Source organism: Amblyraja radiata, chromosome 25, assembly GCF_010909765.2.
Source record: "Amblyraja radiata isolate CabotCenter1 chromosome 25, sAmbRad1.1.pri, whole genome shotgun sequence".
Classification (NCBI taxonomy): Eukaryota; Metazoa; Chordata; class Chondrichthyes; order Rajiformes; family Rajidae; genus Amblyraja; species Amblyraja radiata.
Window position 1 is genome coordinate 24211937 of NC_045980.1, and position 26732 is coordinate 24238668.

The 26732-nt window shown below is 47.6% G+C and overlaps 2 protein-coding genes across 2 annotated transcripts in view; both read left to right on the forward strand.

The window, feature by feature from the left end:
* The first annotated feature begins 3553 nt into the window (after window positions 1-3553).
* On the forward strand, window positions 3554-14519 carry LOC116987153. Its single transcript, XM_033043030.1, has 8 exons — window positions 3554-3574; window positions 4230-4296; window positions 5342-5441; window positions 6443-7011; window positions 8199-8321; window positions 10769-10850; window positions 11786-11840; window positions 13259-14519. The coding sequence occupies exons 1-8, from the start codon at window positions 3554-3556 to the stop codon at window positions 13385-13387; spliced, it is 1146 nt and encodes a 381-aa protein (XP_032898921.1). The 3' UTR covers window positions 13388-14519.
* Window positions 14520-22849: 8330 nt separating this feature from the next.
* The window catches only part of ywhah (tyrosine 3-monooxygenase/tryptophan 5-monooxygenase activation protein eta), an 8743-nt gene continuing 4860 nt past the window's right edge, over window positions 22850-26732 (forward strand). Inside the window, exon 1 of the mRNA XM_033043500.1 lies at window positions 22850-23090. Coding sequence (XP_032899391.1) covers window positions 23004-23090 — 87 coding nt within the window. The 5' untranslated portion in view covers window positions 22850-23003. The remainder of the gene's footprint in view (window positions 23091-26732) is intronic.

A 26732-nucleotide genomic window follows, 5' to 3' on the forward strand; every position in this document is an offset into this window, starting at 1 on the left:
AACCCGCTGCCCCGCTCTCTGCGTGTGGAGGAATTCAAGACCAGGACCCTGCCTCGGGAGGCCAGAGAACAGCTACAAGCCTGGGCCAGAGGAAACAGTGCAAGCCCTAGTATGGCAGAGCGGGTAAGGAGAGCCCTGATTAGTACGGGTGTCAGAGGTTATGGGGAGAAGGCAGGAGAATGGGGTTAGGAGGGAGGGATAGATCAGCCATAATTGAATGGGGTAGTAAACTTGATGGGCCGAATGGCCTAATTCTGCTTCTATCACATGATCTTATGATCTGTGTGACCACGTCAGGACACTGCAGCCTATGAATTCATTCTAATGAGGAATCAGTGAGGTATAATAACCATGGCAACCAGTCTGCACATTGCAGGCTCTTACAAAAGCAGATTTTATTCTAATTGTTAACGTGGGTGGAACCAGGGAGAAGCAGGGGTGAATCCCATCTCTCCTATGTCCTCCATTCAAGGTGCACACTAATTTCTATCATCATCCCATCAATCTCGTCCCCCCCCCTCCCCTGTCCCCTTCCACCTATATTCCTGCCTCTGACTTTACATTTCACTCCATTTTTTACGTATTTCTTTGTGTTGTCTTTTCATCTCTAGCCTTTCTTCAGCCATTTGCCAATCAACCTCCTCCCCACCCTGGCCCGTATCCCCACCTCTTTGTCAGCTTCCTCCACTCACCACAATCAGTCTGAAAAAGGGTCCCAACACAAAATGTCACCATCCATGCCCTTCAGAAATGCTTCCTGACCCACCGAGTCACTCCAGCACTTTGCACTTTGCTCAAGATTTCAGCGTCTGCAGTTCATTGTGTCCTATTTTCCTATTTTCTCGCGTTTTTTTGTTTGAGTCTGCTCTTGTTGTCCTCTAGGCGAGTGGCTCCTGGTGTCGAGTGGTGTTTGGGTGTATGGAGAATGAGTGGAATGAATCTGTCGTGTGTTCCCGCTCCCTGAGCCAGAACGTTGGCAGCGACATACAGGTCCCACCCTAAGACTTAGTGAAACCCTGACCGGCCCGTATCTCTCTACAGGAGAAGCTGATGGAGGAGACCCGTCTGAATAAGCAACAGATCTGCAACTGGTTTGCAAATTACAGGAGAAAACTCAAGAAAGCCGCCAGCCAGCAAGAAAGTGTTGGAGAGTTAAATCAGAGCCCGGGATCTCCCCAACATTCAATGAGAAGTCCGCAGATCACTGTCGGGGGCAGCGGCAGGCCGCCTGTCTCAGGTAACTCCGCAACTCTAACATTCGCTATGAATATGTTCTCTCTCCCGGTTCATTCCCCACTTCCGGCTTTTTCTCGGTTTATTTCCCACTGATCCCCATGTTCTGTCTCCTGGTTCATTGCCTGGTTTTCATTTGATTTGCCACTGCTAGGACTGTGTGCACCAGTTCTAACCCATCCCCTTCCATCGATGCCGCATTTCCAATCAGGACCTCTCCCCTGGTGGATTCCCCATTCGCAACCTTCCCTTGTTCCTGGATGATTCCCCATTCCCGACCTTCCCTTGTCCCTGTAGGATTCCCCATTCACAACCTGCCTTTCTCCTGGTGGATGAGCCATTCCCAAAATTCCCTCTCCCTTGGTAGGTTTCCCATTCCACACCTTCTCACTCTGGTGGAATCCCATTCCCCACATTCCTTGTCTGCTCTGAATTCTCCATTCCAGCAATCCCTCCTAAACAAAACACAGAATGCTGGAGTAACTCAATGGGTTAGGCAGCATCTCTGGAAGACATGGAGAGCTGACATTTCAGTTTGGGACTATTCTTCAGATGTACGGCCCTGACTTGAATCATCACCTTCTTCATGTATCCCGGAGATGCTGCCTGACCCACTGACTTTGTATTAAAAAATAAAACAGCATCTGCAGTTCCTTGTGTCCACATGTTCCTTCTCAATTCCCAACCTAGATTTAGGTGTATTGTCACATTACCGAGATACAGTGTAAAGCTTTGCTTTGCACATTATCCAAGCATATGAGATGTACTATACCTAAAAACAATTGTCAAACTTAAGTACAGCAAATAGAGTAATGGGGAAGAAACAGAGTGCAGAATATAGTTCTCATCTTCTTCATCTTCTTTTCGTGTCCATCTTGTTACAAATGTTGGCCTCGCTGTCATCGCTCGTCCTGAAAAGGACGCAAGCTTCCGGCGACAATCAGTGGGAGCCATCGCCTGTCACAGTAGATGATGGTGGTAGCAGAATTAGCTCAGGATACTTCCAGTTTCCAGCCCCGCGACGTGGATGCTTCGGCTATGGGGCCAGTTCTCATCGTTTAAGTGCATCAGTTCCATAGACAAAGTCCAACGTCCACAATCGTACAGTATCCTAGTTCATGGAAGGACCATTCAGAAGTCCGATAACAGAGGAGAAGAAACTTATTCCTGAGTTTGGTGGTGCACGCTTTCAAGCTTCTGTATCTTCTGTCAGACAGGAGCAGGAAGAAGGAATGACTGGGGTGGGACAAGTCTTTGATTATGTTGGCTGCTCTTCTGAGGCAGTGTAAAATGTAGATGGAATCAATGGTGGGAAGTCTAGTCTGTGTGATGGACTGGGTCACCTTTGTGCAATTTTCCCTGCTCCCTTTAACCTCACCCAGTTCACATCCCCACATTCACTTTATCCTCACCAGGAGCCCTTTTCCTGCACTGTCTTTAAACTCTCCAGTTCCCATTCTCACATTGCCTTTAACCTCTCCAGTTCCCATTCCCACGCTTGCTTTAACCTCACCGGAATCCTGCACCCATGCTCCCTTTGACTTCCTGTTCCGACACTTCCTTTCACCTGCATTTAAAAAATAAACTCACAAAGTGGTGTATTGAGGAGTAATATTCTATACTCCAGAAAATCTGGTGGCGCAAAAGGCTGGAATCTGGAGCAGAAAAACCCCAAAGTGCTGGGGAAGCTCAATGGGTCAGGCAGCATCTGTGGAGGGAAATAAACAGATGGCTTTTCAGGGTGGGAGCTTTCTTCAAGACTTCCATTCACCAGTCCCAACGCTATTGGATATTGAGGGGTTTTATGGTCTATATATTTCCCTACAAAGGGAGATCGGACTAAAACATAGTGTACCAGATGTAGTGTCACCAGGACTCCATGTTATTGGAGCAGATGTCTCTACTGAAACTCTTTTGCAGTGTTTGTAATTGCTAATTGGTTGCTATACCTCTCTCCGCATTCAACGAGGCTTTCAAAACAAGTTTGAACCTTGAATTCATATCTACAGCTTTGAATCTAACCACACACTGAATTAAAAATTATTCCTCGAGTCACCACTGGTTCTTTGGCCAATTACCTTAAATCCGTCACTTCTCACTATCTCGAGACTTTTTTTCCTGCATTTTGATTGTTTTAACAGCTCCATCCAATCTCATCCCTCCAATCTCGCTTCCAGGAAAACCACGTTCCTCACATTATTGTGCAGTTCCTGGCTACCTTGCCTGCCCATTCAGCTACCTGTTATCCCCCTGCTCATTGAATTATCCACCTTGGTGTTATTCGCAAACTGCTCAATGCTTCAGCGAGTTTAAAGGGAGCATGGGCGCGGAGCTCCTGCAGGTTTGAATTAGTATATGCTGTATGCAAGTCCATTTCACCTCCTTATCTGTTTGGGCACTCCCTTAATGACTTGTTTCCACTCCAGTTCTGTGGCTTCTGAAGTGACTGATCTTCTTCTTGCGTATGGCGTGCACAGCCTAAAGTTGTAGGACAACTTGTTCTATTTGATCTTACTTGATTGTGCACGCCAAGTTGATTGCATTCATCGAAACAGGGCGGACCACGTGAAGGTTGCAATCTCCCACCCCAAGTGACTGATGAGGGTCCCACAGACTCTGCCACAGATAGGCTGGGTAGAGTCAGAGAGAGATACAGCACGGAAACATACAATTTGGCCCACCGAGTCCGTGCTGAGAATCAACAACCCATTTACAGTCATCTTAAACTAATCACATTTTTGTTATTCTACTCACATTCTCATCAACTCCCCCGGAGTCAACCTACACACTTTACAGCAGCCAATTAACCTACCCACCCATGCCTCGTTTGGGATGTGCACCATGCTGTCACAGGGAGAATATACAAACTACACACACAACATCTGAGGTCGTGATTGAACCCTAGTCTCTGGCACAATGAGGCAGTGGCTCTACCAGCTGCCTCACCCGTGCTGGACAGTTTATAAGAAACCCTATTCTTTTTGCTATTTGTGCAGGACTTTAGTGTGGTCCTGGTCCCAGGAATCAAGATCTCATTGCCTTCGTGGCAGCTGCTTATTCACCGTGAGTGGCCGTGGGCCAGAAATCGCCAGGGGTCACTGGCGATGATTGAACTTTTGCCCCATCTGGCCGGCAGTCTCTAACCAAGATGAACGAGGGAACACAATCCCATCCGGTGTCAAACTTGGAAGCACCATGGTCTGTAATGTGTAACTCTCTGAGCTGTGCTTTTTCAGACTGGCAGGACCTGGGTCCCAGCCACCCTGTCTATGGGGTACCCCATAGACAGGGTGGCTGGGACCCAGGCACAAGCTCCCTGCACAAGCTCGCTCAACTTTTTTGTTGAAGTGTAGTTACTGGGAAAAAAGCCAGATTATCCTTGGCACTCTCCCACAAGAACACAGCCAGTTAAATCATCTGTCATGCAGTGATAATGGCTGAGACATGAATCTCGGGCAGCAGAGTTGTACAGCAGGTAGTGCTGCTGCCTCACAGCTCCACAGACCCAGGTTGGACCCTGACCTCAGGTTCCTGTCTTGTGTGTTAAGTTTGCACGTTCTCACTGTGGCTTCTCCCATGTGATCCGGGTTCCTGGTAGGTTCGCTGGCCACTGTAAACTCAGCGCACTGAAATGCCAAAGGAATCAAAGGGGAATTAGTGGGCATGTGTGTGGGATTGTGCCCCTGGATGCTGGCAGGCTTCAATCACGCAGAAGTGTCAGCCTGAATTGTGCCCATGTCTGTGGGCTGTGCCAACTATGTAAACCTGGCACTGAGCACAGCTGAAGTGGATGATTCCTATCCGCACTAGGCTGCCGCTCACTGCCCTGTTGGCTCATTTAGGAATAGATCTGGGTTGTGTGGGAAGCTGTGGACTGTTCTGCTTTGGCACTGTAAAGACTGGTGGCTTGCAAAAACTGTGTCTTAGCATCATATAGCACAGAAACAGACCCATTGGCCAATCTTATAGATGCCAACCAAGATGCCCCATCTACACTGGTCCCACCTGCCCGCGTTTGGCCCATATCTCTCTAAACCTTTCCTGTGTGTTCAATAAAACCAGAGTATTTCTGTAAACTGTTATGTATAAGGCTCTGTTCTTTCCCCAGATAACTATACTGCCGAGCATTTTGAATGGATTAAAAGTGAACCACAAACTAGCGTGATGGACTACACAGCTGCCACAAGACCAGGACTGTACATCCCACAGTAAGCGACCCAGGCCTTTGTGAATAGCTTAATGTCAGCGATTGAGAGGGGAAGACGGAGAAACTGTGTCTATCCATAGCAGCGGGTGGTGGAGGCAACTATTTCCTTCCAGTTGGGTGAGGGTCACCCTCTTTGGACCCACCTTCCCTTTGAACAGACCATGTTGAATCACCTTACTGCTAAATGCCAAGCCAGATCTTCATTTCAGTTGAAGGGAGTGATTAGGATGAGATGTGTATTCAATGGCCAGTTAGATAATATCTCAAGTTAAGATATTGGCTGTTTGAGAAGTCTTCTTGGTTTTTTTTTTTTTGCTAAAGGTTGGGCAGAAAACCCAACTTTGACCAGTTCCCCACTGATACCTCCCTCCAACAGGTCTGACTCTATCCCAGTTGCTGCCTGCTATCCTTTCTCAGTGGCACAGTTGGTAGAGCCACTGCCTCTCTGCGCTGGAGGCCCAGGTTCAATCCTGTTCTCCGGCATGTTTTCTGGAAGCTCCGGTTTCATTCCAAAAACATGCAGGTTGTTGGTTACTTGCCCGCTGTATATTGGCCCCAGCCCTGGAGTGTAGATGAGTGGTAGAGTCCGGGGGGAATGGGGGGAAAATGAAAATGTAGGATTTGTGTAAATGGTCATCATGGATTCGATGGGCCAAAGGGCCTCTTTCCACACTATATCTCTCTGTGAATATATGACTGGGACTGGGCACACGGAGCGTGAGAGAGAGATTGAGAGATGGTGGGAACTTGAACTGAATTTTCTGTAATCAGTCTGTGATCCGTAGTACCAGAGCCGGCAAAATGTGTCTGTCTTAGCTTCAACATTTCCGAAATTGCTACCTCTTTCTCGCAGCCTCTTGGGGGAGAGGTTTTTGGATTTTTCTCCTTTGTGTGAAGCTTTCAGGTGAAGTGGGAGACTGGAGGGGGAGAGGAGGGAAGGGTGTGGGGGGGAATATTCTGTGTGTTTCTGTGACTGATGCGAGTGTCTTGTTTGATGACCAGGTGTTGTACCTCAGGACCACCCTCCCACCAGCTCTTCCTGCCTGAGACCGACCCTGCCACCTTGCTGAACGCAGCCTCGGGTTACTGGTGCCAGTCGGCGGAAGCATCCCACAGCCTCGCCCAGCCGCACGTGCCCCTCTGCCCCTGCATGTCGCTGGCCGTGAAACTTGCACAGGCCTCGCCGTTGATGGTCACCTCCCAGCCGGCCTTTCCCCACAGACTCTTCGAGACAGCTCTCTGGTCCAGCGGGCAGTTTGAGAGCGCAGCAGCCCTCGAGCAGTTCTACCCGAACCAAGATCTCCTCCGTCAAGGAAGCTGGAGTCTGTGCAGCAGGGGCCAGTTGTCACCACATGATGCCAGCCCCTTCCACCCGTTCAGTAACCTCTTCCTCACTAACATGCGGCAGTCGGACGTCAGAGAACTCCTGAGGGAGGAAATGGTTAATGGCAGCTATCTGCACATGATGTGCCCGGATATTGGCAATGCCAACCAGATACTGCTGGACGGGAGCACTAAGGGGGATTCCAGCTGGCCATGGCTCTTGCCCAGTAGTCCCAGCCATTATCAAGGTAAGGACAGGATAGATGTTGGTCTCATGGACTCTTTGGTAAAGGTATTGTTTGATGCGAAGGTGAATCATCCCAGTCGATGCTGGCCTATTGTCATCTCAGTCAGTAGAGCGCAGTAGGGCTTCAACATGTGAATCTCCGCTCCACACTCTCCAACCTTGCACCCACTTGTCTCTTCTCTCTGCAGAACCTAATTCAATGGTAGCAGCACCATCATGGATGGTACAATTGAAATGTTTTCGAAACATCAGGACGAGAAGCATCTTCTCTGCCATTCAAGGGAATCGTGGTTGATCTTTTATCGCTGCGCCACTTCCTTGCACTAACCCCATGTCCATCCATCCCCTTAATATATAAACATCAATCCATCCCTTCCTTCCACATCGTCAGTGACTGAGCTTCCACGCCCCTCAGTGTAGAATCTAATGTTACAGCTACAAAGTGCAGATAAAAGTGCATGCACTGCATGAGCTAGATTGAGGGATCGGGACAATAAAAAACACAAGAACAAAATGTGCTGGAAGTACTCGGCAGCTGAAGCTACATCTGCGGTGGGAGAACAGTCCGTTTCAGGTCAGTCGCCCTTCCCCGGTCTTAAGATGCATGTGGCTGGGTGGAAAGGTCAACTGTCGAGAGGTTAAATATTTGAGCAACTCAGTGACAGAGGGGATGAAGGAGCAAATCAGTGGACATTTGGCCAATACAGAAACATGCAGCCCTAGAGGAGGAGACCGTCGGGAGTGTAAAGGCAAGTGGGGTCCAGGCAGATCAACATGGTCAGGGAGTAGATAGATCAGCAACGGAGAATGAGACTGACTGACCCTTGTACCAAGCTCCAGTTCATTGCTGAAGCCAAGTATCTGCGGCAAGAACCAACTAAAACAAAGGCAGGAGAGGGCCCTTTCAGCCCCTCAAGACTGCCCTCTACTAAATGACCAGGAGCAGGAGCCTTGACTATCACTATCAGCAGTGTGTCTGCCCTCTGTGACACTGATGGAGCAGAATGGTTGGAACCCTCTGGTAGTAACTAGTGATCTCTGGCACCATTGCACCTCATCCACATTGTTTGAAATATCTTTATTAATTGTACTCCCACCCCTATCCTGAGCATCCTCAACCGTCATAGATGTTGATTCCTGATATACTTGTGTGAGGGTGACAATTGTTCTGCGTGTTTGGTCCATCAGCTCCTTTACTCGATGGAAGATTCCTTGCACCTGGAGGGTTTGGTGGTCCTGAAGAGAGTGAGGCAGGGACTGAGGGAATGCCGCTCTGTGTAGATGGAGATGGAGCCGGGAGCTACAGAGGAGGTAGAGTGTGAGAATCTTTGTGTTCCCGTTTTATCTTTCAAAGTAATTTCCATGTCCACATAGAACACGATGACTGGAACAGCCCTTTGGTATTGATGGAAGATCCGAATCGATTAGTCTCGTTCATTGGTCATACATAGAAACATAGAAACATAGAAATTAGGTGCAGGAGTAGGCCATTCGGCCCTTCGAGCCTGCACCGCCATTCAATATGATCATGGCTGATCATCCAACTCAGTATCCCGTACCTGCCTTCTCTCCATACCCTCTGATCCCCTTAGCCACAAGGGCCACATCTAACTCCCTCTTAAATATAGCCAATGAACTGGCCTCGACTACCCTCTGTGGCAGGGAGTTCCAGAGATTCACCACTCTCTGTGTGAAAAAAGTTCTTCTCATCTCGGTTTTAAAAGATTTCCCCCTTATCCTTAAGCTGTGACCCCTTGTCCTGGACTTCCCCAACATCGGGAGCAATCTTCCTGCATCTAGCCTGTCCAACCCCTTAAGAATTTTGTAAGTTTCTATAAGATCCCCTCTCAATCTCCTAAATTCTAGAGAGTATAAACCAAGTCTATCCAGTCTTTCTTCATAAGACAGTCCTGACATCCCAGGAATCAGTCTGGTGAACCTTCTCTGCACTCCCTCTATGGCAATAATGTCCTTCCAATACAGTCAGATCACATGGAAACAGGCCCTTCGGCCCACTTGCCCAGGCCTATCACGATGCCCCATCTACACTAGTCTTACCTGCCCGCGCCTGGCCATATCCCTCTAAACCTTTCCTATCCATGGTACCCTGCCTGTTCAGGTACTGAGCCTCACAGATCATGTTTTTCCCACTAGTTTTAGACTCCCCTGCCATAGGAAAAGACTGTGGCTATTCATCTTATCTGTGCCCTTCATGACTTTATAAACCTTTATAAAGACACCCCTCAGCCTCCTATGCTCCAGGGAAAAAAGACCCAGCCTAGCCAACCTCTCCTTATAACTCCATATCCGGAAACATCCTCGTAATGTGTTTCTACACCCTTTCCAATTTCATGACATACTTCCATTAGTAGGGCAACCAGAACTGTACATGGTACTTCAAATGTGGCCTGACCTACATCTTGTACATCTGCAATTTGTCCCAACCCCTGTACTCAATGCACTGACCAACAAAGGCAAGCATCCATATACAGCTTCCTCACCTCCTTGTCTACCTGCGTCACTACTTTCATGGGATTATGTACCTACACACCCAGGTCTCTCTGTCCTACAACACTCCCCAGGCCCCTGCCATTTACTGTGCGAGTCCTGTCTGCTTTGTCTTGCCAAAACACAACATCTCACGTTTATCTGAATTAAATTCCTTCTACCATTCCTCGGCCAATTGGCCCAGATGATCGAGATCCCTTTCTAATGTAAGATAACCTTCTTCCCTATCCACTACACCACCAATTTTTGTGTCATCTGTAAACCTACGAACCATGCTGCTTACACTCACATCCATTTGTTAGCATAAATAATGGATCCAATACCTGTAACTATGAACCTCTGGTGAACAGATTGTGATGCCTAGAATTTGACCTCCTACCCTCAGGATACAGAAATCGACGTGTGATGCAAAGCCAAGCCTTTGCAGTGAAAGTGATGTCCCTGCGCCCGTCACTGCTTAGACTCCTCAGAGCTGAGCTCGCCTTTAGTTCCCCACCAGGGATGATGTTGTAGTAAGCTCAGACTGTGGAGAGCGTCGGAGCTAAACCTTCCTCCTCTCACCCTGATGGACTCTCAATGCAAAAGCCATCAGATTCAGGCTGGTGACCTCACTCCCAATGATGAATGAGTTCAGAGGTCCCGAGGCTAATTATGGCACCTCAAATAGTTTTCCACGGGCAGTCACGGTGGTGTAGCAGTGGAGTTGCTGCCTTACAGCGAATGCAGCGCCGGAGACCCGGGTTCGATCCCGATTGCGGGTGCTGTCTGTACGGAGTCTGTACCTTCTCCCCGTGACCTGCGTGGGTTTTCTCCGAGATCTTCGGTTTCCTCCCACATTCCAAAGACGTACAGGTTTGTAGGTTAATTGACTTGGTAAATGTAAAAATTGTCCCTGGTGAGTGTAAGATAGTGTTAATGTGCGGGGATTGCTGGTCGGTGGGCCGAAGGGCCTGTTTCCGTGCTGTATCTCTAAACTAAAAAAAAATATGAGCTGAGCTGAGCTGAGACCTGTTACATGAATGCAGGGTGAGAATAGAAACCTGTCAATGGTTCAGTGCAACTTTCACCAAATAATGCAGAAACAGCTTTTACTGGCTGGTATTTGATGAGCGATGAACAAAACACAAGGGCCAGAGGGTTTATTCTACTGGGCTGTGCAATGGTTTATTTTTCTACTGTGTATACCATGGATGTGGTAGTTAACTCTGGTCATTGGATGACTGATTGCCCCTATGTAACACTTTACGCAGGTTTAAACCAGCCATCACAAGCAACCTTTGGAGAATGCAGTCCACAAAGCAACGTTGATGGTGTGAAGAAAGATTGCAGGAGGTAAGATGGGGTTGAGGACAGAGGAAGGCATGGAGCATCTTTGAATTTGTTTTTCTGTGGGTTACTTTATTGAAGTGAAAAATCTGATTTTAATTAATATATTTCATTCTCAAAAGATATATTTTTTAATACAAGTGGAGAAGTAGAGATGAAGTCACTAGGTCGCTCTTCACTCACCATATCCATCACTGAAACTTGGCCCCTTGAGTCTGCTCTGCCATTCAGTGAGATCACTTTCTTGCTTGTTTCCCACAACAGGGTGGTACTGAACCTAATCTTCGGTCTTGAAGAAGGTCTTTGGAGACGGGGCAGGGATCTGTGCTGGTGGCTTGGAAAGACACTGTGGCTTGGAAGCTGTGAATCAATGTGGTCTTAACCTCTCAGGTGGGAGCAGTCCAGGAACAAGGCAACCAACACACATATCAGCCAACACAGATATATCTCTCTGCTGCTCAGGTGCTGATTGAATTGTTTTGTGTTTAAATGACACTCGTTAAGGAGTCGGCCTTCTTCCTGGAATTGGCAGAAGTTTCTTCACATTGTACAGCTCATCTCCTTCCTATTCACCCTGTATATTCATCTAACAAAAGGGACACATCAGGTGGCGTTGCTGAGCTCTGTCCCAGTGAGGCTGGCTGACGCCATTCATTCAGTCATTCATTCATTCATTCATTCATTCATTCATTCATTCATTCATTCATTCATTCATTCATTCATTCATTCAATCATTCATTCATTCAATCATGCACCCTCTTCAGCATTTTTATTCCATCACGCTCTTCATAAACTCTCTCTTGTCTGCTTCCATCAAGACTTCTGGTGTTTAAAGTACTGAGCCAGTTCAGCACACTGTCATCTTACTCTCGTTTTATAGAGAGTGGGTGAAATTTCAGGGAGCAGTAACTATTTGTCTTGTTTTTCTGATGTGTTCGCAGGCTGACGTACGTAAAGGTTGAGACGGAAGTGTGGTGCCATCCCCAACACAGCCAGGTCCGTGGATAAGCTCAACTCTCCCCCCCCACCCCATGATGTTGCCTACTTCAGACGCTGTATTTTTCACGTCACGAGCTGGACACAGAGGCAAGCTCTTCCCATTATAAACCCTATTAGATCCTGCACCCCATTAATAAAACTCCCCATTATTCCAAAAAATCTCCAACCTAGTTTCTTGACCTTACACTGCCTTAAATCATGAGATCTACCTCCTCCCTCCTCACCTGTTCGTCCAGCTGCCTCTGTCCTCTCTCCCTTTGCCTCACCCCAAGATCTCCCCCAAAGTACCCTTCTACATTTGTATGAACTCCTCTCTTCTTTCCCTGCATTCTCTTTGACCCCATGAGGCACCTCCAGCTCTCTACACCCTACTCCCACAAACATAATGCCAAGAAACCTCTGCCCCTGTCCTATCAGTTCCATTACCCGTACCAAATCCCTCAGCCCCAGCTAAGCATTTTTGGTTTAATTTATCTCTCCTAATGTGAGAGTCCCCCACTGTTAATTAATGTACTGAGTTGTGGTTGAATTGGTCGAACTGCTGCTCCCGGAATCAGGAAACTGTTTGTTCACATCCGGCTCCAAAGACTTGAGAACAAATGGTACGCCCTCTCTGGTCAGCACTCAGGGCCTGTCGAAGTAGGTGTCTTTAACATCAGAACATAAACCAAAGGCCCCTCTGCTCTCAGGAGACTGAAGGGTTACCTGGGATAGACACAAAATGCTGGAGTAACTCAGTGGGACAGGCAGCACCTCTGGAGAGAAGGAATGGGTGACGTTTCGGGAAGGAATGGGTGACCTTTCAGACCCAAGAAGGATCTCGACTCAAAATGTCACCCATTCCTTCTTTCCAGAAATGCTGCCTGTCCCGCTGAGTTATGCCAGCATTTTGTGTCTATCTTCGGTTTAAACCAGCATCTGTAGTTCCTTCCTACACTAGGGTCACCTGGGAGTGCTTGGAAGAGTGGTGGAGTTTGTTTGTTGTCCCAGCCAATATTTCCAAGTTGACCAGATCACAGAAGCAGACTTACCGAGCGGTGTTTGCTCGTTCTCCCTTTGATCCTGTGGGATTCCCCCAGACATGCCAGTTTTCTCCAATATCCCAAAGACATGTGAGTTCACAGGTCATTTGGCCACTAGTTGAATGGTACAATCTCGGGAGAGCTGATTGGAATGAGGGCAGAATCATATGGAATCAATGAAGCAGTGGAATAAATGCAAGCTTAATGGTTGGCACAAACTCAATGGGCTGAAGGGCCTGTTTCCATGCTGTACGACTCTATGACATTGAGGGTGGGCTGGTTTGTGATCCCTGCTGATACCCACTGTTGCTCTGCATAGCTGGAATGGACCCACACAGGGACTGATGTGGGTCAGTGACATGCAGAATGATGTTCCTGTTCTGTGTCTTCCAGGTTCAGCACGACACGAAACTGGACATAGCAGCACAGGCCCTGATCCAGCTCTCCCAGATACCCATCGGCAGCCTTTCAACACCAGACGGCACTGCTTCCACAGACTGCCAGAGAACATGGGAGTCATAAGAACACAGCAAGCAATGTCCTTTATCTCAGTTCCCTTGGGAGTCAGGAGAGCTTTATCTGTGTGAGGCAACACACTTCAGGATCTGCTCCACCTGTGTGACCAGCCAGCCGTGAGTTTGAGGGATCTGCTGTGTCCATTGAGAACACAGTCAGCAAGCGAGTGGAGAGGAGGGCATCAGTCTGCGTTCACTCTAACTGATTGGTCGTAGATCAAACGATCTTCGATTTACATGGAAAGCAGAGTCCATTTAAAGAACGGAGGAGCCAGAACTTATGACGGTAAATGCAGAAGGTTTCCATTTAAACGCAGCAGGATTTGATTTGATTGATTGTGAGAATAATTACCTACAGTCGCCGTTCAAAAAAACATTCTCAACGCCTCAACAAACTGGTCACTGGGCTTGAGTGCCAGTGGAGTTACCCAACACACCAGCTCCAGTTGGGACAGTATTGTCTAGAGGGAGGTTATATGTCACATTGTCCCTCAAGTGGATTCCTTTAAAGGCAGTGTCATTTTCCTCTCCCTTTTTCTCCATGAACTTGCAACTTTTTTTTTACCATTCCTTTTTAGGCAGGGCCATTTCAAACATAACACCTAAATCCTTGGGGAAAAAACACTCTTACCTTTTCATTTGGTTTACCCATAAACACCTGGGGCTCGCGTACAGATCTTCCTAACACCGTTAATCCTTTTCAGTGCACCCTGGCACTATTGAAGCTGAAGCAGCCCCTCCACAGTGAGCCCATCTATGAGGCAAGCCGATGCACAGATATCTATTCACACCCTGTAGCATTCTTGCTGCCTTGCGTGCCGATCCCCACATTCACCCTCATTATGGGGCCCTCGTGCAGAGCACGCTGTGGGCCTCAACTCTGGCCAAGGATTGATTGCTTTGTTTTCCTGTTTCACATTTCACTCGTTCAGTACAGACACATATTGAAAGATGACAACTTATCCTCATATCAATTTCTTGACTAGATAGGTTGCTCCGATTTCAAATTCCATGCCCCAGTCTACCTCAGCAATTGAAACCTCTTCAACTAGCCCACCAAAATGTTAAAATCCTCTGCCAAATACCATTTGTCTTCTGTATTAGTGAGAATACAGGCACAATCCAAGTAATCTCCCCTTGTATTTGGTGGGTTTGTACAGTTGTGCTCCCAGCCCAGTAAACCTTGCTTCAGGTATGATGCCCAGAACCTTGCATGATAATCCAGTAGTGACTTCACGGGTTTAGTGTGATTGCAACAAAACGTCTTTGTTATTCTGGTCCTGTTTGATTTCTATCCTTTATTTGTATGTGGCTACTTAATTTAATATTCTGTAGAAACAAGCAACTGCAGATGCTGGTTTACAAAAAAAAAGACACAAAGTGCTGGAGTAACTCATTGGGCCAGGCAGCATCCCTGGAGAACATGGATTGGTGATGTTTTAGATCAGGACCCTTCTCCAACACTTTGTGTCTTTTCTACATGAATGTATTGTCTACTTAGACCCCCATATCTCTTTGGACTTCCAAGAATCTTAGCTTTTCAACCTTTGGAATAATTTCCTGAATTTCCAAAATGAATGAACCAATACAAATCTGTGTGGAAACACAGCTGCCACAGATCTGCCCATTCACTTCATCCATCCATGTCCTTCTATGATCTGGGTGCTTTGTGTATCATACAATACCACTCATGTACAGCAACAGAGAACTTGGATTTATAATGGCACATTAATTCTGAAGTTAGTTTCAGAGGACAGAACTTAGTGGGTTCTGATGGTTAGTTTTACACGTTGTCACACAAGTTAACTGATGTTTTAAGTATGTTTTCTCATTGTTGCTTAATATACATCAACTCTCAACTTTTAAGATCCATTTTCATTGACCAGTATTTGGAGTGTGTCTTTGGCACAGAACGAGTGTAGAGAAGAGTGAACCTATTTGTGCGTTTGGAGTTTAATTCTCTCGTTGCAGAATGAGTGGGTGGTGGGAGGTAGCTGAGGCAGAACGTGGCTGTATCCCATTCACCGTAGATGGACACGCTACAGAACTGTAGGTACTAGCCTCAGGGGTCCACCCACCTACCTCATGATGGCTTGTTATTGATGGCAGAAAATATATTTTTTAAATGTTCTGAATTAACATTTTGTATTTATAAGTGTTTTCCAAACCTTAATCTGAGCCGATGTTAATAAAGTTATTGAAGGCCTCAGTGTGGTTTTGAAATGTTCTCAAACTTCACCTGGAAAACTTAGATTGATTTGCCCCGTTCCTTCCACATGTCGCGTGCATTCCCATGTGGAATCTACCCAGTCCTTTGCAATTGGTGAGAAGTTTTTAGTTTCTCCTGCCCCCAGTCATGTTTCCATTCGGAGCACCCAACTCAGTTCTTGTCTCTAATTCAGAGATTGTGCACTGGGCCTTCTAGATGCATTTCCTTAGTCAGACGGTTTCATTGTCTAGAGCATAGAGTTCTACAGCAGGGTCCAACTCATCCATGCTGACCAAGGGCTGATGCATCAGTTCCTGCACTCTGACCTATGTTCTATGTCTACATGCCAACATAGCGCACATTGTCATATTCACTCCTTATGGCCGTTGAATGGGAAGGGTCTTACACCATTTGCAGGGGGTTGGGTGGGAATGCTGACTGCTACTCACTCTACAGTGGCAGAGAGTGGAAGAGCAGAGGTTGACCATGGATTGCTCGGGTGAGGAAAGAGTATCACGCAAGGCTCAGGGTAGTCTGGGGCACTCGGGGGACGGGATCATGCTTGGGCAGGGTTGGGAGATGAAGGTGAGCGAGGTGGTGAGACCTGCTCAGGTGGTGGTGCCTGTGCTGAGCAGGGTCAACTGACCTTTGGCGCTATCCACATGGATATCCTCTGGGTGCTCCAGCTTCCATCCTCATCCTAAAGATGTGTGGTTCAATAGGTTAATCAGCCAGTGCAAAATGATGCCAGTGTGCGGGTGAGGAGTAGAATGTGGGGGGAGTTGATGGAAATATGTGGAGAATAAAATAGAATGGGAGTTTGGTGGTCAAGACCGAACGGTCCTGTTTCTGTGCTGCATGTATGAAGTCTTCTGCAGGAAAGGTGACTGCTCGTGTGTGGCTACCAGTGCAGTCACAGCTCTTGAACATCAATTGCAGGCATTGACTGCACCGCACCAATGGACAAATTGATTGCCCAGGATCCAGATAAGGACCAACAAATCAATCTGCATTTTAAATAATTCATCAAAGTGCAGCAAAGGCTGGCAGGGACCGCTGTCTGAAGATGAGTCAACTTGAGGCTCAGCAAAGAGTGAAGAAAAATAAATAAAAGGGAATGATTTCACTCATTTTTAATAATGCGAGGATTCTTAATTCAGGGCCCCACAGTGAAATGACACTGCAGAGAAAACTATAATAATTGTAAATGGGAAATTCTATTAACTGCATCAATCTCCAGCCAGAGAACAGTGGGGTAAATAAATTGTGGTGGAAGAGAGGGATCGGGGAGGACAGGACGCAATCCGCAAAGGCGGTAGGACTGGGAGATAATGCGATCAAGACAATGTGAAGAAATCGGCCTTCTTCAGTCAAGCATAGTGGGCCAACGTGCCCATTCCTGTGCTGTACTGCTCTATGTTCTAGTCTGTGTGTGGGGTCTACGTGTCCACCATCTGCAGGCTAGATGTACCCTATTGACCACTCATGAAGCTGGGCGCTTTCGTGGCTGTGGGCATCTCATGTTTGGTGGTCAGACTGAGCACTCGCTGGTTGCTGTTTTCTGGATCCTGTTTGTTGGACCTGGTGGTACGGATATTGGCCGCTGCATTTCCTACTGCATCAGTGTCTGCAGCTCAAATCGGTGGTCTGCTGTTATCCTGTAATCACAAATTGTACCACACTATTCTTTCTGTAGTGGCGGGTTTAGCTCACAGAGAGTATGGAGCCTGAGAAACCAACACTTGCATTGGCTGGGCTGTAACCATGACACCCAACAATGTAGACTGCACCATGTTATAAAACCTGTGTAGAATCACTCTGTACATTATGTAGTTATCTGTTCCATTGTGGCTTTGCTTCCAATCTGCGTTATGTTCCTGCTCTTTGTGCAGAGTAATACAAATATTTGTTTTTTTTAATTTCTGGCTCCACTATCTTCTCCATTTAGGTAGATCCTCAGGATTGAGGATGATTTGCTTGCACTCTGCTTCTGTGTTGGGCCTGAGGTGAAGGATGATGCCAATGAGACAGATGAGACTTTTTTTTTCATTCAAGGGATGTAAGCTTTGCAGACTGAGTCAGCATTCAATTGCCCTTGAGAAGGTGGTGGTGAGCTGTCTTTGTGAACCACTGTAATCCTTGAGATATGGGTTCACTCAAAGGGCCTTTGTAGCGGGACTTCCAGGACTTTGATCCAGCAACTGTGAAAGAACAGCGATATATTTCAGTCAGGATGGTGTGTAGCTTCGAGGGCAATATGGTGCTAACCCCCTCCTTTTCCCGCCTTGTCCTTCTGGCTGGTCGAGGTCATGCATTTGGAAGGTACTTTTAGTTTAGTTTAGTTTATCTATACAGTGGGGAAATAGGTCCTGTGGCCCACCGAGTTTGCACCGACCAGCGATCCCCGTACACTAGCACTATCCTATACACCAAGGATAATTTACAATCTTTACCGAGGCCAATTAATTTACAAACCTGTACGTCTTTGGCGTGTGGGAGGAAGCCGGAGCACCCGGGGAAAACCCACGCGGTCACCGGGAGAACGTACAAACTCCGTACAGACAGCACCCGTAGTCAGGCTCGAACCCGGATCTCTGGCGCTGTAAGGCAGCAGCCCTACAGCTGCACCATTGTGCGTCAGCAGTGGAGTGAGTGAATGTGGATGGGGTATCTGTCAAGTAGGCTACTGCCCTGTATGGTGTCGACCTTCATGACTGTAGTTGAAGCTCTACCCATTCATCCAGACCAGTGAAGAGATTACACCACATTCCTATCTTGAGCCTTGTAGATAGTCTTTGGGGAGCTAGGAGGTGAGTTACTCGCTCAGGATCCCTAGCCTCGGATTCGCTCTTGTGGCCACATTGTAGATATGGCTACACCAGTTCAGTTTCTGGGCAATGGTAACCTCCAGGATATTGATAGTGTGGGATTCAGTGATGGAAATGGTATTGAATGCCAGGAGCTGGATTTTCTCTTGAGGCATGCTATCATCACCTGATATATATGGGTGGTGTGAATGACATTTGCCACCTATCATCCCAGGCTTGGATATTGTCCGGGCCTTGCTGCATTTGGATGTGGACTGTTTCATTATCGGAGAAGTTGTGAATAGTGCTGATCATTGTGCAATTGGACTTCCCTAGTCCTGACCTTACCATCGAAGGGAGGTCATTGATGATGCAGCTGAAGGTGGTGGTGCCGAGGACACCATCTCGAGGAACTCCTGCAGGGATGTCCTGTGGATGAGATGACTGACCTCCAACCACTACATTTGTGTTACCTATGATTCCAAGCAGCAGAAGGTGCTCCATATTCCCATGATAGTCCTGCACACTCCGTGCATGAAGCAATATCACCACCATCCAGCAGACAGCTGCATCCACGCAGTGTAAACACTGCAAGCTGTAAATGACAAATTGCTCCAAACTCCGTACAGCATTGTGTATTAATCTTCAGCCCCTCCATCCCATTCACTGGCAGCTTTTGCTTCTGCACAGACAATATTGCTTTTTATTTTTTTCCAAATAAATTAATCAATATCTCTCATTGCACCATAGTGTCTCGTGTGGCCTTGATTGCTACTAATGAAGACATCAGTGCCCACTGGAGACATGAAACTGTCAATGAAGCGGTTGAATATCCTGTTGATGCATCATATTTAATTTAGATATGTTCAAAGGAAGATCATCTGGAAACCTCTAATTATTGTGTGCATCACATTGGCATTGATTCATACATTTCCATGACATGAGCAGGTTTCCTCTCTATCTCAAGCTGACGTTTTTTATTCCTGGGATGTCTCTTGAGATTGACGATGGTTTGTTTCTGCCCTGATTCTATGGGCTTCGGGGCTGATAGGTCCATGGTGGGATCCACAGACTCTTGCACAGATAGGCCAGGTTATAGTCATAGAGTCGTACATTGTGGAAACAGGCCCTTCGGCCCAACTTTCCCGCACCAGCCAACATGTCCCACCTCCACTAGATTCACCTGCCTGCATTTGGCCCATATCCATCTAAACCTGTCCTATCCATGTACCTGTCCAAATGTTTCTTAACTATGCGATAGTACCAGCCTCATCTACCTCCTCTGGCAGCTCACTCATCGTAAATCGATCTGCTTGGTTATGTGAATTAATTATGGACAATTTTAACCTTATCCCACACATTGGTAAAGTGATATGAAGCTCATGGAATGATCGCTTTACAGCCAGCCACCATGACAGTAGGGTATAATAAACAAAGATCAACATTTGGAAAATTAACCCAATTAGATCACCTGTGTATTTGCAAAGAAGCTCTAATGCTGCTTTCCAAATTGGATCCCCCTGGTCATCATGCTTATTTTTTGTAAGCTGTACGTAGAATGTTACATATTGTTGTTTTGCAAATTATGTGGTAGACCACATGCCTTCCACATGTGTGGAAGATCTAACATCCGTGTAGCTTAAATCCTAGATATTGGAGCAAGTTGGAACTGAGTTCATTGGAGACTAGTATAGCTGATGGCATATTTTTCAAAGCTATATTTTCGTGAAGACATCACATTTACAGGACAAATTGCCACCGTCCAGTCTTTACAATGGGCGATTGTTGGCAGTCCTGGTGGGAATGGAGCTCGCTGTGCACTCCAAGGGGTGGTCAGGTCAGTAACCCTGCTGGCAGTCAGTGCTACGGGATCCTGCACATATACACAAGGCCCTCCGCTGCCAGCAGCTCCTCACTCAGTGCAGGGTAACCAGGGGATTGGCCTCTGCACCCAGACTAGGGCGACAAAGCCCCCACAGCCAGACCACCATCGGGTGACAGGACTGCCATCACTCGTGTCCGACCACTGAAGCATTTCCGACTGTAACACATATGAGAAATCAGGCAGGTGGGATTAGTGAGGATGGGGCACCTTGGTCAGCATGGGCAAATTGGGCCCAAGGGTCTGTCTGTGCTGCCTGACCTGAGCCACTACAGCTTTTTGTGTCTATCTTTGGTTTAAACCAGCATCTGCAGTTCATTCCTACACATTTTGTCTGCTCCACTGCGAAATCCCCTCAAGGTATGTCTATGAAGATGTTCTGCTCTCTCCAATGAAAGTTCTGCAACATCCTCTCTCGCTGCTCTGTGTATATACAGACACTGAACTTTTTTTTTCTCTTGTTTATTATTTGTTTACAGTGTGCAATGTTTACATATTCTGTTGTGCTGCTGCAAGTAAGAATGTCATTGTTCTATCTGGGACATATGACAATAAAACACTCTTGACCCTGTGATCTCGTTTCCCTCTCCTGTGACACTCAGTCTGAAGAAGGGTCTCAACCCGAAACGTCACCCATTCAATGGACAATAGGTACAGGAGTAGGCCATTCAGCCCTTCGAGCCAGCACTGTTATTCACTGTGATCATGGCCTATCATCCACAATCAGTACCCCATTCCTGCCTTCTTTGATTCCAACCAATCATCATGGCTCTCTCACAGCCATGCCATTCTGCACCAATCACCATCGTGCTCCCTCAGCCGCACCATTCCAACCGCTGGGTCGGGTTACACCAATCAGCATCGTCCTTTCTGCGGCCCATCGCCCGGCCGACAGTAACACGCCTGCGCACTCACCGCCCGCCAACTTACTCATCGCATTAACGGGTGCCCCCCACCCAGTGAGTTACCCTCCCTCTCCCACCCTAGTTCTCCGACGCAAATTGGAGGAACAGCACCTCATATTTCGCTTGGGCAGCTTACAACTCAGCGGTATGAATGTTGACTTTTCTAACATCAAGTAGCCCTTGCTTTCCCCCTCTCTCCCCACCCCTCCCCCTTTCCAGTTCTCTGACCAGTCTGACTACCTCCTGATTACATTTTATCTCTGCTTCGTGTCACGTTCCCCAAGCTAATAATGATCTATTCTACATAGAATAAGAGAAAATAGGTGCAGGAGGAGGCCATTCGGTCCTTTGAGTCAGCACTGCCATTCATTGTGATCATGGCTGATCGTCCCCAATCAATAACCAGTGCCTGCCTTCTCCCCATATCCCTTGATTCCACTAGCCCCTAGAGCTCTATGTAACTCTCTCTTGAATCCATCCAGTGATTTGGCCTCCACTGCCCTCTGTGGCAGGGAATTCCACAAATTCACAACTCTATGGGTGAAAAAGTTTTTCTCACCTCAGTCTTAAATGGCCTCCCCTTTATTCTAAGACCGTGGCCCCTGGTTCTGGACTCGCCCAACATTGGGAACATTTTTCCTGCATTTAGCTTGTCCAGTCCTTTTATAATTTTATATGTTTCTATAAGAACCCCCTCATCCTTCTAATAACCTGCCCCCGTGTTTTTGCCACCAAAGTAGATAACCTCACATTTATCGATATGATACTGCATCTGCCACGCTTCTGCCCACTCACTCAACCTGTCCAGGTCACCCTGCAACCTCCTAACATCCTCTTCACATTTCATATTGCCACCCAGCTTTGTGTCATCCGCAAACTTGCTAGTATTGCTCTTAATTCCCTCTTCCAAGTCATTAATATATATGGTAACAGTTGCGGCCCCAACACCGAGCCTTGCGGCACTCCACTCGCCACGGCCTGCCATTCTGAAAAGGACCCGTTCACTCCTACTCTTTGCTTCCTGAATTTTCCTTGAACCTCGTCCCCTTACTATGTCTCGTTTTCACACCTCGCACTTCCATATCTCTGTGTCTACCTCTTCCCTGACTGTCTGAAGAAGGGTCTCGACCCGAAAACGTCACCCATTCCTTCTCTCCAGAGATGTTCATGTTGCCTGTCCCGCTGAGTTACTCCAGCTTTTTTGTGCCTGCTTTGATCTATCGTTTTCACACCTTACCCTTCCACATATCTCTGTTTCTCCCCGTCCCCTGACTCTAAAAGTCTGAAGGAGGGTCTCTCTTCAGACATGTTGCCTGCCAGGCAATTTTGTGTACCTTCGATATTCCAGCATCTGCAGTTCCCTTTTGAACATGTTGCCTGACCGGCTGAGTTCCACCTCCCACGGTGACGTCCGGCGCTCATGCCTCGCAGCGCTGCCATGGCAACCAAACACCTTCCCGCCCCTTTACCCGCGGGAGCGCGCGCCCGTCGACGTACTCCGGCGCGCGAGATCCCGCCCTCGGAAAAAAATCCGCAGTTGTTCTAAAATTAGCAGGTGACGTCACCGTTATATAGAGCGGGCGGGTTGGGCCGCGGGCCGCAGTGCGCATGCCCGACTGCGGCAGCGCGGGGCTTTGTGGGTGGGCGCCGGGGGTATGAGAGCGCGCGGCGGCGGGGGCGGGGCCGAGTGCGGGAGCGGGCGAACAGACGGATAGACGGATAGACGGAGGAAGGAAGGAAGGCGGGCAGCCAGGCAGGTGGTGGCGGGCAGCGAGTCCGCAGCGCCCGGAGCCTCGCACCTAGCGCACACCGCCTCTGACATGGCAAACCGAGATCAGCTGGTGCAGCGAGCCCGGTTGGCCGAGCAGGCCGAGCGCTATGATGACATGGCGGCGGCCATGAAGTCGGTGAGTGGACGGCCCTTCCCCCCCCCCCGGGAGGCGGCTGCTGTTCCCCCGGGGCCCCGAGTGGGGAGGATAGGCTGTGAGGGACCCGGGGGCCGTCCCCGGTGCAAGGGGTTCTCTCCTTGCTCGCAAACACATCAGGCGGCCGACCCCGCCCGTCCCATTTGGCCGCCTGGGTCCTCCAGTCAGGCATTTGTGGGGCAGGTGTCCGGAGTCTCCCTTCCCCAGGGCCGGGAGTAATCCAACCCCGCCCTGCAACCGGGCACCGGCAGGATCTGCACCGAGTCCCCCTCCCTCCCCCCCCCCCCCTCCCCTTCAACCGCAACAGCGGGTGAATGGCTCGGTATCGTCCTCTTGTATGTAGGGGGTGGGTGGGTGGACACCGAGTCCCCTTCAGCATCCTGATGGGAGACGGATACTCTCCTTTCACGGTGGCGGATCGGGCGCGGCGAAGGGCGTGTTGATTGACGAGCTCGGTGTCTAAGAGGGCGGTGTCGTGGCCAAGGTGTCCGAATAATTAGGGGCCGTATGGATATAGACTACAGGAATCCTGGTCTTTCAATGCAACTTTTTATTCGTCCCAGTCCCCTCCTCATGTCCGATGGTGTGGTTTAATAGCTTACATGGTGCCAGCAGTGTGAGGAATGGACCCTTTAAATGTGAACGGGCATAGACCCGTGGCGGGTACGATGCCATTGTCGCAGCTCGCAGTACAATCAATCGCAGAGGGCTTGCTGCCATCTTTACGGTGCATCGCTCTAAGGGGGTTTATCTTGTAGAGAAATATGTTCCACTGCGTGTAGATATTTCAGCCGTGGGTGGGTGATGAAGCGGGTGGTCTGGAGATTGGGCGGGGTTGCTGCTGGGGCGAGGTTCTTGTTGAGACTATTGTGTGGGTAGACAGTGGGAGCCGAGAGTGGAGCCGGGCAACAGACAGCGAGCGCCCTGCGGACCACCTCCCGGCCGTGTAATCTCAATAAGATCTCAATTCTTCCCGTGAATACATTTTGGGCGCGCTTTTTGCGCCTTGTATGACCACAGTAGGTGGATCCAGTTCAATTAGCATCTTCGAGTGCTGGACTTCTGCCAACAGGGGCTGCATGACGCAGACCGATGTTCACTGCAGGGTTCTGTGGCTGGACAGATCAGAGTAGGTGGCATTAAAGAATGTCATTTTTTTCCTGGAGACCTTCTGCAGGTCTTGAGCAGAAAATAAAAAGCTGGAGAAACCGAGCGTGACGGGCAGCATCTGTGGAGGGATATGGGTAGAATATTTTGGTTAAGGACCCTTCAAGACGTAGCATTTTTTTTTGTTCTGCAGCTTCCATTGGGAATATGCAGTAGCTGGGATAATATGGCTGTTGAGTAAAAACTCGTAATCGATTTCATGCAGTTGTTTAAGTAGAATCTAATGTTGCTTTGGCCAGTGGTGTGCTGATTAAATGGTTCGCACCCAAATCTGGACTGGCTGAGATTCCTTTCTCAGGCCATAATTACAGGGAAATTAAAAATATATATATTTCAATAAATTAATAGTTAGATTGCTTGCCTACTTCTTTCATCACAAGTGTGTTAAGGTATCTTGCTGCTTTTGTATAGGCCTGTAATATTGTGAACAGGTCTGGTCTTCCCACCCAAGCATGAAAATAAATTGCAATAGGGGGAGTGTAGTAAAGGTTTGCCAGACGAACGTCTGGCTCTATGAAGATGTGCTGAGACATGACCTGTCACTTTAGTGTAGTAGAATGAGGTGAAATGTACAAAATTCAGTGACTTGACAAGATGGTGGCTGGGATCCTACTAACGGCACATTTTTGGTTGGAACCAGATTGCAGTCTCTGCCATTCAGAACGGGGGAGATTTTCATTCAGCTAGTGGACAATGAACTATGCTCAAAGTGCAGGCTCGGTGGCTGATTGAATTTTTGCTTGCGAAGGATGGGGGCTTAGGGGGTTGCGGAAGAGTGGGTGCTAGCTGGTTGTACTAAGGGAAATTATTACCCACTATCTTATTAAATGGAACAGACATGTGATGCTAAATGATCTTCCTAATTTGGTACAAATTTAAAAAAAAAATCTTGTTTGGGGTGAGAGTGAAGTTAAAGCTTTTGAGTTGGGGTTGCATTTTTTATGTACTTGAAATGGAAATGTAAGGGATTAGCAGCAGAGGGATAACTCATAACTAATGGATAAATTTCAAAGATCAGTGATAATAGGGTGAATAGTTTGTGCTGTGTGGTAATATCATTAGCCAATTGGAGGAAGGGGGCTTCCAAGTTGAAAAATGAAAGGGAGATTTGAGTAGGCTAATGGACCTCATGTCTGTACAGAAAATTGGTTGGCAACTAAAGGTCATGATTGAAGGAGTTGGTCATTTTTTGCGTTGAGCCTGTTCCACCATGCAATAATGTAATGGCTAATCTGTGAGGCAGCTAGCTCTGCCTACCTGCCTTTCCTTTGACCAGGAAGTGAAAAAACAGACTGGAGGAATTCAGCAGATCAGAGAGCATGAACTGTCGAAGGGCTCCAACTTGAAACTGTGTCAATTTCCCTCCACAAATACTGCCTGACCCACTGAGTTCCCCAGCAGTTGGTCTTTTACTAAAGATTCCAGCATCTGCAGTGTCTCATCTCCCCATCCATTAATATAATTGAGATTTTTTTTGTTCAGCAGTTTCAAATGGAAGTAGCAATTGACTTAGCAGCAGATAACTTTTGTAGAAATCACTGCACCCCCAGTGTGCAGACGGTGGGGGTGTCTGAAGGGGAAATTAAAAAAATAGATTTTCTCGGCTGGAGGGCAATGCAAATTGGTCACCTTGAGCTAGCTTGTTTCCTTGAGACTGAGTGCTGAAAATAATTGACCCCTTTAAGAAGGTACATAACGTTATGTGGTGGAAGGGTGGGACTGTAGAAGGGTGGAGTTGTAATGCCTGAGTAAATGAAGGGTGTGATGCTTTATTGTAAAACAACTTGCACTTTGGGCTTGTTTCTAATTTTTTCTGGGCGGACAGTGCTGCAGAATAATTGTTGTAATGGCCGTACTGCGGCAATTTAACAGCAATGGGCAACAAAACCTCCATCTTCTTGCCCCTTGGGAGTTGAATTTGCTTGTCAGTTAACAGCAAGTTATTTGTCTTGTTGGCTAATGCTTTCTCTCTACTTCCCCTCACTCCTACCAATACTCTGTTACAATCCAAGGTTACAATATTTGTAGATTGGACTGGTTGTGTAATTTTAGTCATTTTAATTTGAGCATTGGTATAGCAGATGAGACTTCCTTCTCTCCACTGTCCCACCCACATTCTTTAGCAGTTATAGGTAGTTCTGTTATAACACAAATTGGATATAATGTGAGTGGTGAATTAGGGACCACTATTTTCATTACACGGGTCGAATTGGTTGTGGCATGATTTTGAATTTTGATCTGGAACTGGAGAACTGCTTAAGTTGCTTGGGAAATTTGCAGGCTTAAATAAAGCTGTCATTGATTTGAGAAGTGGGGTGGGGGGGGGGGGGGGGTATAGGAAACCTGCTTGCATGTAACCGGACACCATTCTCCATAGAACACAGCTGCTGCATTAACCACAGGAGGCTATTAAAATTGAAAAGCAATCGCTTCCATTGATACTTATGCAGTCATATT

Excerpts from the sequence above, each read along its gene's own strand:
- LOC116987153 (XM_033043030.1), top strand. The coding sequence starts at position 3,554 with ATGGGCGCGGAGCTCCTGCAG. Across the intron at positions 3,575-4,229 it reads TGGGCGCGGAGCTCCTGCAG|GACTTTAGTGTGGTCCTGGT; the intron begins GTTTGAATTAGT and ends CTATTTGTGCAG. Across the intron at positions 8,322-10,768 it reads AGCCGGGAGCTACAGAGGAG|GTTTAAACCAGCCATCACAA; the intron begins GTAGAGTGTGAG and ends CACTTTACGCAG.